This window comes from Mobula birostris, chromosome 5, assembly GCF_030028105.1.
Source record: "Mobula birostris isolate sMobBir1 chromosome 5, sMobBir1.hap1, whole genome shotgun sequence".
NCBI classification, from domain to species: Eukaryota; Metazoa; Chordata; class Chondrichthyes; order Myliobatiformes; family Myliobatidae; genus Mobula; species Mobula birostris.
This window is the reverse complement of record NC_092374.1, coordinates 154,360,499-154,376,282: the sequence shown is the minus strand read 5'-3', so window position 1 is coordinate 154,376,282 and position 15,784 is coordinate 154,360,499. Positions and strand designations below refer to the sequence as shown.

General features: G+C 38.8%; 1 protein-coding gene across 1 annotated transcript in view; it reads left to right on the top strand.

Annotated features, from left to right (window-relative positions):
• ndfip2 (Nedd4 family interacting protein 2) overlaps positions 1 to 15,784 on the top strand; it is a 93,668-nt gene that overhangs the window by 38,129 nt on the left and 39,755 nt on the right. Inside the window, exons 3-4 of the mRNA XM_072258751.1 lie at positions 2,859 to 2,992; positions 12,413 to 12,500. Coding sequence (XP_072114852.1) covers positions 2,859 to 2,992; positions 12,413 to 12,500 — 222 coding nt within the window. The remainder of the gene's footprint in view (positions 1 to 2,858; positions 2,993 to 12,412; positions 12,501 to 15,784) is intronic.

Genomic DNA, 15,784 nt, shown 5'->3' with positions numbered 1-15,784 from the left:
TGTTCATCTCCCCTCCCTGCATTTACTGCCAACTTTTCTTCTGAGGCTTCATCTTCCTTCTTGATCCAGCTTTTATTTTTTGTGTTGTCTTTCTGATCCATATTTTTTGGACTCGTGTGTTTTTCTGTTGTATGTGATCTTGTTTTCTTAAAATCAGTTTTGTGCTTGATACCCAAAAATTACCAGTGGTTTAACCCATATTATTAAACTTGATGACTGGCCCAATATGGCCATTTTTGTAAGGCTCAGCCTGTGGTACACCGACCTTGATCATGCTGATAAATACTGGTAGTTTTGAACAAAACTATTGACACTTACCTGTTTAATTGGAAGCAAGTCTGGGAGAAGTCCTGAATGTACTGACAGATTAGAACAGCGGTCCCCAACCACCGGGCCGCAGAGCATGTGCTACCAGGCTGCAAGGAAATGATATGAGTCAGCTGCACCTTTTCTCATTCCCTGTCACGCACTGTTGAACTTGTACATAGGGTTGCCAACTGTCCTGTATTTGCCGGGACATCCGGTATATTGGGCTAAATTGGTTTGTCTCATACGGGACTGCCCTTGTCCCGTATTTCCCCCGCTAAGGTAGAGCGTTCCTATGAAACCTTTCGTACCGAAATGGCGTGAAGCAAGGAAGCAATTACCATTAATTTATATGAAATTTTTGAGCGTTCCCAGACCCAAAAAATAACCTACCAAATCATACCAAGTAACACATAAAACCGAAAATAACACTAACGTATAGTAAAAGCAGGAATGATATGATAAATACACAGCCTATATAACTACTACTACGTCGACTCAGGCCTAGGGGGCCGGCGTCGGGCACAATGACGGACTCTCCACTTCTCCCTCTCCCTCATCGGTGTGTTCAGTTCACCTACATTAGCCGCGCCACTATCTTCTAGGAGCGTGTTGACCATAGTCTTGGGAGGGCGCCCAGGGTTAATCCTCCCATGCTTGCGCTCCCATATGATGACTAGGCTGGCAGGTAGCTCGGGGTGGCGTAGACAGTGCCCCGCTAGTTGCAGTCGTCTCGCCTCGATTTTAGTGGAGAGCATCGGTAGGTTGTTATAGAGTTCGTCATATGCTGTTGCCAACCCATATCAAGAGCCATCCGAAGCATTCGTGTATAGCAACCATCTAGAGACTTTCGCATCGCCTTGGTGAGTGTCCACGTCTCGCATCCATACGTGAGAATGGACTCTATGACTGCTATGAAAATCCTCTTTTTAAGCCCTCTGGTCAGGTTCGACTTCCAGATTTCCTTCATGTCGTTCATAGCCGTCCACGCCAGCGCCTTCCGTATCTTTATGTCCTTCTCCGAACTCATCATTCTTGACCCGAGGTACTTGTAGTCAAAGACTTTCTTAATGGTATCATTTTCTACAGTCTTGAGAGTACCTTCGTCGCAGTTAAACGCCATGTACTCTGTCTTTTTAGCGTTTAGGTGGTCCAACTTTATTGCATTCTATTTCCATTTTGTCAGTAGCCTATATAAAGTAGAAATAATGTATGTACAGTATAGTCGGGAATATGAAGGACAAACCGATTTGTGGGAAAAAATCGGCACGTGTGCGCATGCACACGTCACGCATGCACACACAGGTGCCCGCGCAAGGCTTCATGGTCATGGTAGTCTTTTTTGGGATGAAGTGTCCTGGGATTTGACTGCTACATTTGTCCCTTATTTGGGAATGAGAAAGTTGACAACCCTAACTGTAAAAGACATGTTGAGGTGAGTTTAACCCTACTTGAACACCCCCCCCCCCCGCCCCCAGCTCAGCTGGTCTGCAAGAATATTGTCAATATTAAACCGGTCCGCGGTGCAAAAAAGGTTGGGGACCCCTGGATTAGAACACTGAATCTGCCTATTCTCCCTATAGGATTATGTATGGAGCTTTACCTTGCTGTGATTCACCATCCTGTAGAATAAACTTAGGCATTCTCTGCTAATTAATGCTGAATCAATAACCCAAGCTAATTTCGATGAAGTTTATTGAGTTCTGATTTTTCTTTAAAACAAAAATGTAGGTTTTTTAAAAAACTTTTTTTGTCATATAGTTATGTTTTTAAAATATGTTTATTGTGCTTAATTTTTTTTCTGAAGTCAGAGATACTAAGTTCCTTCACAACTTTGACAGCTAGCAATACAGTTTAAGCTTTCTGGCAGACTCTCAAAGTTTTGGAGAATGTTCTTTGAAGGTTCAGTGTCACTTGGGCCATAATGCTGAAGTTTCTGGGCACTTAATTAAGGTCAACCTTCAGGGTCCAGTCCAGATAATAACAGCTATAGTATGACCTTTGGTATCAATTCCAGACAGCAGGTCTGTAGTGGGATGAAGTGTGAAAGTGAAAAATAGTCTTCTGAATTGCATTTTTTTTTTTGATGAATGGTCTTCAACCTGTAACATTAACCATGTTTCTCTTTGCAAGGATGCTGCCTGACCTGCTGTATATCCAGCTTTTCTTGATTTTATTTATGAAACTAAAAGCACAAAATTATGTTAGCTGCTTGCACTTCATAAATCAAGATGAAGCTAGTTGGGTGATGTGTGAAAAGAATGAATTTTTAATTAGTAAAGAACACAGTTTATTGTTGTAAACTTCGTTATTGAAATTTGTGGTGGGAGGTGGAGAAGCATAAAGAAAAAATACTTGGAATTTTGGGAATAATTTTAAACAATTAAAAATATGCTTAAAATTCTCTATTCTTGTGGTATTAAGTTAGACTATAAGGAAATCATATTTCATTTCATTGACATAGTTTATTACATAAATATAACAGTAATTTGTTCCCCCACCAACATTCTGAAGCTATAACAAAATTATGTCCCTGTCTATCTGATCAACAGAAGCAGACTTACAGAATGACCTGATGCCGGTGCCACCTCCTTATAGCGTTGCTACCTCCCTGCCGACTTACGATGAAGCAGAAAAAGCCAAAGCAGCTGCAATGGCAGCTGCAGCAGGAGAAGCTGCACAAAGAGTGAGAAATATTTCATTTTTAAGTGTAATGTATGGAAACGATAGGTTTGAGGTTTGCTAACTGATTCACTCCAACAAATAAGGTAGATTTATAGAATGGTTTGGTATATAAGTTTTGAGTGAGAACATGGGATTACTAAATAACAATGAGAAACAAATTACATTGCCTTGAATAAGTACTCAGTCCCCAACCCTCTGTTCACATAAATAAGAATTACAACCAGGGATTTTGATCAATACAATTGAGAACTTTTACAGGTTTCCCCCACCATCCGAAGGTAGAACGTTCCTATGAAACGGTTCGTAAGCCGGAATATCGTAAAGCGAAGAAGCAATTACCATTTACTTATATGGGAAAATTTTGTGAGCATTCGCAGACCCAAAAATAACCTACCAAATCATGCCAAATAACACACAAAACCTAAAATAACAGTAACATATAGTAAAAGCAGGAATGATATGATAAATACACAGCCTATATAAAGTAGAAATACTTTTCCACAATCATTGCCTGCACTGTTGTCCGTAGCGAAAATCTCACGCAAGTGCCATTGGCAGAAACACTCTCTTCAGTAACCTTTAAGCTATGAAGCTGCCAAATCATACCAAATAACACATAAAAATACATAGCCGATATAAAGTAGAAATAATGTATGTACAGTGTAGTATCACTTACGGGAATCGGGAAGACGGCGCCGAGCACACTGATAGTGTGTTAGACTGAGTTGTCGGAGTTTGGGTGGTGCAGTGGCCCCCACCCTCCGGGCCGCCGACCGATACATTCCCGTGAAGCATGCAGGGGTACAGCGGTAGCCAGGAGGCACACAGCACATCTTTACGAAAAAAGCTGAAATAAACAAGCTAATTAATTAGGTGCCACCCGGCACGTAATTGTCGACCCAGATCAGAGGCGATTGCCGATTGCATCGCCTCTGATCTGGGCCGACAATTATGTGCTGGGTGCTGGACAGCACCTAATTAATTAGCATGCTTATTTCGGCTTTTTTCTTAAAGATGTGCTGTGTGCCTCCCGGCTACTGCTGCATTCTCCGCGAATTGGTATCTGTCCGCGGCCTGGAGGTTGGGATGGTGGGACACTGGGATGTCATCTCATCATAGTCGTCTGTTTCCATTAGGGCAGGCAGGTCATCTTCTCCTATGACTGCCCGCCTCGATGTCAAAGGTCGAGGTTCGTTGTCTGCTGTGGCTGCTGTGGAAGGCTTGCTTGACTGCTGAGCCTCACGCATTTTTCTATCATACAGTTCTTTGTAAGCACTCAAACCATCCTGCAAATATCCCCTAAACCTACGTACCCTTTCAAAGTTAAAGTCGTACTTTATCATTGCAGTGAAAATCTCACGCAGTTGCTTCATATTCAGTTGCTACTGCATTCGATTTCGATTGCTGTCCTTTCCTCTTCCAATTGCATCAGCTCTTCATCTATCAGTTCTTGGTCATGGGATGCCTAAACCTCTTCAACATCATCTTCGTCAGCTTCCACAAGCCAAACTCACTTTGTCCATACTTCGTTCACCACAATGGAAACACTTAATTATGTCTAGTTTTATTGTGCGCTGCTTTTTTTCGTAACAGTGAAAACACCTTCTGTTAGCGAAAACGGAACTAATGTAGGTCTTTCGTAACAGTGAAGTTTCGTAAAGCGAACATTCGAAAAGCAGGGGACAGCTATATTTGTGAATCACACGTTCCTTTTTTTACAGTAGAGCCCAGAGAGCAGGGAAAATTGTAAAGCATGAAATTCAAAAACTGAAATGTCAGCATTTCAAAAATATTCATCCCCCTTTGCTCAATTCTTAGTTGACCACCTCTTGCAGCTATTACAGCCAGTAGTCATTTTGGGCAAGTCTCTATTAGCTTTGCACAATGTGATAGAGCAAGATTTGCCCATTTCTCCTTGCAGAATAGGATCCTGACTGGGCTGCTTAAGGATGTCAACTTTCTTCATTTGAAGTCACTCTATGGTTGATCTGGTAGTGTGCTTTGTATTGTTGTCCTGCTGAAAGACGAACTTCCTCCCCAATTTGAACTTTCTGGCAGAGGCTAACAGGGTTTTATTCAGAATCTCTCTGTATTTCACAGCATTCATCTTCCCATCAACAGAACCAGATTTCTAGTTCCTGCTGCTGAAAAGCATTCCCATTGCATGATGGTGCCTCTACCATGCTTAACAGAAGGCATGGTGTTATCTTGCTGATGTGCAGTATTAGAGTTATGTTATATGTACAGCTATAAAATACATATCCTTGGACATAAGGACTTGGCAAAGTGTCATTTAGAAGATACTGTAAAGATGTGGAAGAAAGTCTTGTCGTTGGATGAGACTGAAGTGGAACTTTTTTGCCTCAACACTAAGTAGTATCTGTAGCATAAATCTAATATTGCACATCAGCCAGGTAACACCATCCCTACAGTACAGAATGGTGGAGGTATTGTAATGCTATGGCTATCCTTTTCAGCAGGAGGCACTGGAAATCCGGTCAGGGTTGATGGGAAGATGAAATCTGCTAAACGCAGAAAGATTGTGGATAAAAATCTGTGTGCCTCTGTTCAAAAGCTTAAACTGGGAAAGGAATTTGTCTTTCAGCCGGACAGTGATCACACTGCAAGAGCAACCGTGGAGTGGCTTCAAATGAATAAAATTGATGTTCTTGAGTGGCCTTAACTCACCTGACCTTAACTCAATCAAATATCTTTGGCAAGAACTCAAGATTACTGTCTGCCTTCGTTCCCTAAACAATCTGACATGGCTTGAGCAATTTTGCAAGGAAGAATGGGCAAATCTTGCTCCATCACATTGTGCAAAAGCGAAAGAGATTTATCTAAAAAGACTATTAGTTGTAATCGCTGTGAGACGTGGTTTAACTAATTACTGGGCAAAAAGGGATGAATACCTTTGAAGTAATGACATTTCAGTTTTTCATGCTTTACAATTTTCCCTGTTGAGCTCTACTGTGTGAAAAAGTATTAGATTAGATTAGATTATGAGGACACTCAGTTCTCGTTTATTGTCATTTAGAAATGCATGCATTAAGAAATGTTACAATGTTCCTCCAGTACGATATCACAGAAACACAAGACAGACCAAGGCTAGAACTGACAAAAACCACATAATTATAACAAATATTTACAGCAGTGCAAAGCAATACCATAATTTGATAAAGAGCAGACCATGAGCACGGTAAAAAAGAAATCTCAAAGTCCCGATAGCCCCATCATCTCATGCAGATGGTAGAAGGGAGAAACTTTCCCTGCCATGAACCACCAGCGCTGCAAACTTGCCGATGCAGCATCCTGGAAGTACCCGACCACAACCGACTCTGAGTCCGTCTGAAAACTTCGAGCCTCCGACCAGCCCTCTGACACCGAGCACCATCTCTGCCGAGCGCTTTGATCCCGCCCCGGCTGCCGAGCAACAGGCATAGCCGAGAACTCGGGTCCTTCCCCTCCAGAGATTCTGGATCGCATAGTAGCAGCAGCAGCGAAACAGGCATTTCAGAAGTTTCATCAGATGTTCCTCCGTGCTTTTCATGTCTGTCTCCATCAAATCAGGATTGTGCATGGCATCCTACTTGACAAATAACAGATATTCACAGGAGCATGTGATTCACAAGTAAAAATTCTCATTTAAATTGATCAAAATCTCTGGTTGTAATACTCATTTATGTGAACACAGGGTTGTAGGCTGAGTACATTTTCAAAGCACTGTATATATGGATAACACAAATTTAGGATTTATAAAAATATAGTGAATTTTGATGTTTTACTTAGAAAGATATAATTTATTCAAAGATGTAATTTACTACTTGTGACATGTGCTGAAATCGGGTGTGCAGCACAGCACAGTGACCTAGGCTGAAATTCTTAATCATGTTGGTCAACTATGCATGATTTGAACCATTTCTAACGCTGTATTACTGACCATAAAGCTGCATTACTGACTAATTCAATGTTTGTTGTCGAAGAAATTGTGAATATTTTATTAAAAAGTATACTCTTCAGAAAAATAATCAGTAAATACTTATAATTCATGAATTTAACTTGAGATTTAGTTTCTTTTAAACTATTTAAGCAAATTGTATAAATTTGGTAATTTTACAATTGTACTACCTGTGAACATTGTGTTTGAAACATCACCTTCTTTGAGATTTGAATACTTGAATGTCAAATGGTGAAATGATTTAGCCTCAACTTATTTGTACTGTCCTTTATTGTCTTGTGTTTTCCTGCTTAACACCTGCTACAATGGACAGTTTAGGGAACCTAGGAATCTGTTTGATGAAATTCTACAAGGTACATCTCAGGTACAGTTCCTTCATGTGTAAATGACTATGGAATTCTTGCATTTTTTATTTTCAAAAATGTTGTCCGTACACTTTACAACTGGATGCTACAGTTTTATCTTGTGTTTGCATGTTATACTATCATTCCATTCACAAAGCTGTTTTGTTGCTGGTTAGCCTTATCATGAGCTCAACTAGTTGCAAGTCAATAGTTTTCCCTGTTAGTAATGTCATTTGAGTATTAGTCATTCTTTTAAGTGGGGAAAAAAAAATCTTAATTTATTTTTTCTGTTTTGATGACTGTCCAGTATTAATACTTTTTAGGTTAAAACTTCAGTATTTTCAATGGGCAGCATTCTCTTCCTTCCTTTAAAGAGCTTTTGGTCGTTAGGTGAAATAAGTTTCAGTTATTGTTTCATTTTGAGAATCTGTAATAAGGTCTGAATTTCACATTAAACTATGAATGCAACTAATGAACAATGAGATTTAAATCACTAGAAATATATTGAAGAAATGTCATTTCCTCTTGTAGGGTTTAGCATTGGTTATGGTGGTTAATAGTTCCCCATGCTTACTGGTGATACATTGCACGTATTTTTAATAGTTAGTTTCTTCAAACATATGTTGGGTAAAAGAAAGATTCAAATGGAATATATAGCCTACTGAAACATGAATAAGGCCATGCTTGTCTGGAGTATTTCCAAGTGAAATGGAATATATGTAGTGAAATATGAATCAGGCCATGATCAGATGGAGAACTTCCAGTTCAAGTGGGATATATGGAATACTGAAATGAGAATCAGGCCAAGTTCAGGTAAGGCATTTCTAGTCCGCTACCAAAAAAGGAAAATGCCTTTTTTGTATTATTCAGCACAATATTATTTTGACTATGACTTTGTATATGGTATAATCTAATGGAATGTGGAGAGGATATTTGAGAATGTGGAACATTAAATGGTAGGACCAATGGTTCCCTTAATCCAAGAGATTTAACGATTGCAAAAGAAACAGTGAATTGGAGTTTTGTTAGTTGAGGGTTCAGAAGGAAGCAGAGAGTAGGTGACTGGGAGAGGGTAATTAAATAAAGATTTAAGTGGGTAAAATAAACAACATGAATGCAAGGAAATAAGATTCAGTTGGTTAGTTCTTTTTCTGGATTATTCTTATTGATTGGCATTATTATGACCGACTAAAACTGAGGCTGGAACTGAGAAATATAAAAGTCTTTATTTACATAGTAAATATAGCAAATCTTCAAGAGAGTGAGCAAATCCAGGAGCACCCAAGAGAATCTTACTTTCCTGACATGTTTTATGCTTCAACACAAAGATAACAATAAACAATTTCAATTGCTATAATTACCTTCTAAACATTTTGAATTTAGTTATGTAAGTTTACAGAATTATATGTTTAACAGGCATAAACTAAAAATTATCACTAAGGAAGGTACTTGACTGGTTAGGTTCCAACCATAGCTATCTATAGTGATAGAATGGATGATTAATGTGAACGTCTAACTTGCACTTCAAAATAATGAGAAGGCTAGAATGAGATGCACATTGTGAGTCTCAAATGGTGGAAGGCTATTTGATGATCTTTGTTCCTAGAACCTTTTTGTACATCAGGTAGTCCAACAAATCAGCATGATTTTTTGGCCATTATTATTTTAAAAAGCCTGCAATGTTGGCTAGTTATTCTAGCTTAACTGATATGACAGTGAATATTTAAACATGTTTCCTTTAATTTGAACAGATCAAATTACTTGTGAGCAGTAATGGTAAACTTGTCTTTCAGTTGTTCTCATGATTGGATAGTGTCCAGCATTGCAAAGTTGAAGGATTTGTTACGTCACCAAGATTCTCACAATGGTTGGGCAATTTTTATCTAATTGAATCAGCCAGATCTAAAGAATTATAGGAATAATCACACCTTTTGGATTTTCTGAAAACTGAGCTGAAAGAACAGCCAGAAAAATTATGTATTGCCCTGATGAATGGTCTTGACCTGAAATGTCGACTTTTTATTTCTCTCCATATATTCTGCCTGACCTGTTGAGTTCCTCCTGTACTTGTGGGTGTTCCTCAATATTTCCAGCATCTATAGAATCTCATTGGGTGACATCTTGTAACTTGGTTTTATTGTTTTCCATTTTGGAGATCCCTCTGCTATATTCCATGTCTTAGAATGTAGACAGCTAAGGTACTTTTATGCCATATCAAATTTATCTAGTTTTAATTCTATTCCCTTCAGTTCTGTATTTGAGTATTCCTGATTAGTTTATTGGTATGTCAATTTCCTTATGATTGGAGAAAGCAGAAAAGAATTTGGGGAGGGAACTGTGCCGGTATATGAGCTGCAGAAGCCTTTATGTGGAACTGAATTCTAGGTTGCACTGTCTGACAATTTCCTAAAGAAAATCTCTTCAGGATCTCTACGGCATCCAAGGAGCTCATTGGTAATGCATGGTCTCTTCGGTTGCCTTTGACTTCTAGATGGCAGGACAACTTCAGTGCCTGATTCTTCAATGTGCAAGTTGGATAACTTGAAATGGAAGTTTTTGTAAAATTTAATAGTTGTTCTTGATAACAGAATTGCACCAGAGATATAAGGACACAACTATCGTCCACTAAACGGAGTGTTGCACATGAAAGACAGCATGGCATCTCATGTTAATTTTGAAGTGTAACAAAGTATCTATAGTCTGTAAATAAAGTACTCCCAAGCTTCATACTAACTGATCATTTTTACATTAAATGCCCTCGTTTTAATTGTTTCAATGGCAAGGACTTTCTCTTTCATCGGAAATCAGTCCCACTATAATAAAACATATGTTTAATCAGAATTTTAGTGGGGAAAAAACATTATGAGAATTGTGAAGGAAAACTGAAGGCCATAATTTGCAAAGAACATAACTTTGCAAAAAGCACTTTGCAGCCATATGAAACATTCTAGGAAAATGATTGCCTGAAACTGAAGTGCCTAGAAATACTGATGAACTCTAATTGTGCACTGGGCAAGCTTGGGAAAATGGTGGTCACAAGTGTAGGTAAGCCAGTGGAAGGCTTGATGAGCAAGGGACATTGTAGGGGTGGTTGTATTTGGAAAACAGCAGATGATATTTGAGGAATGAGGGGAGCTGGTGCATGTGGTGCAAGGAAAGCAGGAGACTATCAGTTGGGAACAGCAAAGTAATACATCAAGGTTGATGTTGGGCTGGATGGGAGGGAATACAGATCTGGAGGTCGGTGGTCAGGTTGGTAAGGTATGTGGAGGGGCGGTCTAGTGATGGAACATCTTACTTGTCTGGTAGACATACATTTTGATGTTACTCTGGTAAGATCATGTGACATTGACAGTGCCCGACAACAGGTGCTCCTTCCGAATACATGGTTCAGATGTTGACAATGAAATGACATCATCCCACTTTGCCAGGTGACTGACATCAGGAACTGCCTTGTTGAATGTCTGATATTATGTTACTTCCTTTTGGCTCTAGAAACTAGAAACACTTCGTCAGCATCATGTTATTGAATTTCTCAACAAAGATGCTTCTGGACTGGCTAATACAAGGAATATAGTATTTATTGAGAAAGAACAATAATGTGAAGCCGAGGCCATAGTGGTTACCTATAACATTGGGTTTGATTTACAGTATATTGGCTTTAATGTTCTGTAGAATAAATGATCAGACCCAATTCTATGAATATCTTGGTAGGGTGTAACCAATCTTTAGTCCTTAGGGATGTACTGTATATTACTGGCAGTTTGGATGAGTTAAACATTGCAGGATGTACTTTATGCTGAAAATCTGTATTCAGCAGTAGATAAATGATAACCTTTTGCTCAGTCTTTTACAGTGTTATTTCTAGCAGATTTTCAATATGTGTAGATTTAAGCTGACTCATTCTTTTAGATTAGTTTTTCTTTTTGCCTTGTTCTGTGTGCCCCTTTTCAAACTTGCCCAGGCATGGTTTACAAGATTCTTTTTGTTAAAACTCATTTTGCGGATTTAATGGGATATTTTAGATTGACCTAAAATGATTAAAGTCAGAATTTGAACAATGTTGTCTAGAAGAGAATTCGACTCACTATGGTATGAAAGGAGACTATATTGCCCTTGTCTGTGTTGGCAGGATGGAGAGCAATCTGTTTTTTCTCTACCCCTGGGGAAAAACAAGTTTACACATGTAATAACAAGACATTGTTGGAAAACAAGCAACTTGGGCAGTATCTGTGGAAAGTCAAATGATTAATGTTTCAGTTCAAAGATCCTTTGTCAGAACTGGGAAAACAAAAATGGATTAGTCTAGGTAGTAGAGAAAATGGGAGATTGTAAAGTCTGTGACAGATGAAATTAAAAGGCACTTAAGCATTTGTCTATGTGATGTGTTGCAACATCTAAATAATAGAACAGATAATGTATTACATCCTTTATACATTTAATAGAATTGAATAAATTTGAATAACATATTTTGGTTATTATTTGCAATTTTGCTTTCATTGAATAGGGCTAAAACACTCACAGTTTGTGCCGAGTCTGGGAGTATGGCTAATCCGGCTGTCAACCATTTCTTTTCCCATTTTTGACTGGGGCTCCTTTGTTTCTTCCTGTGTTACATCACAATGGATAGAAAGTGCATTAACTATATAGAATACCACTGCTGAGAATTGTTAGAGTAGTTTTCTAATGTTCATGCTAGGAGGACTGTGTAAGATGAGGGTGAATATTTTAAAAGGGTTAGTGATGAACAATCAAAGATCACTGCTGAGGACAAAGTATGTCCATTTATGATTTAGTCCTTTCATTTCCTCTGATCACAGTTTCTGACATGTAACATCAACATTTTGGAATAATTGTATAATTTCATGAGAATCAAGAGGAATAAGAAATAAGTCACATCATTTTCAATAGTGTTTAAATCTTTCCCAAGTAATGTACAGACGAATTATCTAATTTACAGATAAGGCTCTTTCAGTATGATATTCTGTTTTTATTTGAAGTGTGGTGTAGTAACCTGGTTTACTGTGTAAAAATTGTTAATAGATATGTAACTAAGTGTTTAATTATGAATTCAAATTAATATGCTTGCTCATTCAGCATTGTAACCTTACAAATATAGGAAGAAGATTTTCCACCGAGAGATGACTTCAATGATGCAGACCAGTTGCGAGTTGGCAATGATGGCATTTTCATGTTAGCATTTTTCAGTAAGTCTATTTTTAATTGATTCACTTTTTTGTTTTATCATTTTAAGATGAATTATAAGCTTTCTTGAATGCTTGAGATTTGTAATTGAGATATTCCTGATTCTACAGTCCAGCTAATGAAAAATGTTTTTGTGCATTAAAACGTCAAAATGTTAAGTAATTAATGTGTTACTGATGCTTTGCATTTTTGTTTACAGTACGCAGAAGATAGATAGACATGCAGTGTAGGATTTCCAGTGTCTGCTAGTGGACTAGATCTACATTATTTTTAATAATTTTACATTTTGTATATTTCTTTTGATGTAATCTTAATGTGTATATGATGTGCAATGCTCTGGCTACAAGTGAGACTGCTAATCCAATGCCCCCGGGTATTAGTGGTGCTGTACGAGCAGATAGTTGAGACTTTGGTTGATACAAAACAATGGTTAGAAAACTTTATGGACCATCATATGTATTTTTGATCACCACACTACAGAAAGGATGTGATGGCAATAGGAGTGCATGCAGAAGAAATTTACAGGGACCTTGCCTTCACTCGGGGTTGTAGTTATAAGAAGATATTGCATAAGGTTGGTTTATTCTCATTGGAACTTAGAACCTGAGGAGTGACCTTAGAGAGGTTTATAAAATGATGAGAGATACAAGTGAATCAAGTCTTCCAGAAGGTCTACCAAGAAGTCAAAGTATTGTAAGTGTCTGCCAACCTATGCTGGCTCCTGATCTAGCAGTACCTCAAATTACACATCCTCAACTTTTTCTAATGGCTTCTTCTTACCCATACAGTGCTCTCCATTTTATTCCTATCACGCTGGCCTTTATTCATTTCATTTAGCCTTTAAAACCTCAATACCCTGCACTGTCTGTCTAGATACCATATCCGATGTGGACGTTGGTGACCATGGTTTTCCATATAGATCAGTGGTCTCCAACCACCGGGCTGCAAAGCATGTGAGAGGAAACAATATGATTTGGCGATATGAGTCAGCTGCACCTTTCCTCATTCCCTGTCACACACTGTTGAACTTGAACTTGAACTTGACTTTTGAACTGTCCTGTATTAGTCAGGACATCCCGTATATTGCGCTAAATTGGTTTGTTCCATACGGGACCACCCTTGTCCTGTATTTCCCCCGCTAAGGTAGAGCATTCTTATGAAACCGTTCATAAGCCGAAATGGCGTAAAGTGAAGAAGCAATTACCATTAGTTTATTTGAGCGTTCCCAGACCCAAAAAAAATAACCTACCAAATCATACCAAATAACACATAAAACCAAAAATAACAGTAACATATACTAAAAGCAGGAATGATATGATAAATACATAGCCTATATAAAGTGGAAATAATGTATGTACAGTGTAGTTTCACTTAACGGAATCGGAAAGATTAAGACAAAACCGACTTGTAGAAAAAAAAAATCAGCACGTACACACATGCGCACACAGGTGCCCGCGCAAGGCTTCATGGTAGTCTTTCTTGGGGTAAACACAAGTGTCCTGTATTTGACTGCTACTTTTGTCCCTTATTTGGGAGTGAGAAAGTTGGCAACCCTATTTGAACACCCCCCCCCCCCCCCCCCCCCCCCCCCCCAGTTGGCCGGTCCGCAAGAATATTGTCAATATTAAACCGGTCCGCGGTGCAAAAAAGGTTGGGGACCTATAGACCTTAGATCTATCCCTCGTTCTTTGGATGACTTCCATTTCCTCGATGTGTAGCCACCTGGCTAGGCTTCTGATGTACAAACATTTGTACATACACCGAGGTCTTCCTCTAGGTGTGCTCCCCTTGATCTTTCCAGAGAGTATGAGGTTTTTCTAGTTCATCTTTCCGCATGATGTGTCCTCGGAATCTGAGTTGTCTTTCTCTTATTGTTGGTATGAGTGATCTGACTGCTTGGACTCTTCTGAGAACTTCTTCATTTGGTGTTTGTGTGGTCCATGATATTTTTAACATTCTCCTGTAGAACCATAATTCAGCTGCTTCTAGTCTCTTTTCCATTGCTGGGGAAATGGTACAGCATTCACTTCCATAAGTCAGGATAGAATAAATGTAACACTGCAGTATTCCAGTTTTAGTTTACGTGGTCATCCTTCTGTCTGTTAATATGGTCTTCATTTTTTGGAAAGCTTCTTTCGTTTTTAATTGTTCCACCAACCTAAGGGGTTAAAATTTTCTAAAAATTCACTGATTCTAATTTTCTTTTCTCCTCCAAGATGCTGCTTAAATCCCACTCTTTGACCAACCCTTTAGATGTGTATGCTATCCCTTTCCCTGGCTTAGTATCAAACTTTGTCAAATTGTCAAAGTTTTATTAACCTGTAGTCATACAAGATGAGGAGGACACATTTGGAAAATAGTGTTCTGTTTTGGTTACCCTACTACAGGAAAGACGCTATTAAGCTTGAAAGAGTGCAGAGGACATTAAGAGGATGTTGCCTGAACTCGATGGACCGAGTTATGGAAAGCGATTGATCAGATTCAATTTTTTTCCTTGGAGTATAGGAGATTAAGGAGTGATTTTTTTTTTTGGAGTTGTACAAGTTCATGACAGGTATGGATACTGTGAATGTGCAGTCTTTTTCCTAGGGTTGGGAAATCAAGAACTGGAGGCCACAGTTTAAGGTGAGAGGGAAAGGATTTAATACGAACTTGAGATAACTTATTCACCCAGAGGGTGGTCAGTTTATGAAATGAGCTGCCAGAGGAAGTGGATGAGGCAGGTAAAACAACACTGCAGACTTAGACAGGTCCATGAATAGTGAAGGTTTGGGCCAAAGCAGGCAAATGGGACCAGTTCAGATGGGAATTTGGGCTCTATGGACTAGTTGGGTTGGAGGGCCTGTTTCTGTCGTGTCAAATAGGACTTGCTTGGGCAAGGGAGTCTAGAATGAGGCGTCTTGGTTTAAGGTGAGAGGAGAGAAATTTAAAGGAGATCTGAGGAGCATGTTTATTTTTTTGGATCCTGAGCCACAATCCAGTCACTGCTTGCAGCCACAAACCTGTTCACAACCCTGACTGTGACTCTGGCCACACACCAGCTCACAGTTCCATTAGCACCGAGTGGATGGACTTTGCATGGATAGTGAGGGCAGACATACATGCCAATGAGTGAGTCAGATGCCATTAAGGTTTCCAAATAATTGCATACCAGCTTGTTAAAATTTTACTATGAATTGTAGTACTAATATAGACTTGTTTTGGTTTCTTAATAAACTCGGATCATCTAAATTGATTTTTTCCCATTATTAAAATTAATCGTAAGTATATTGCAAAAATAATCCTT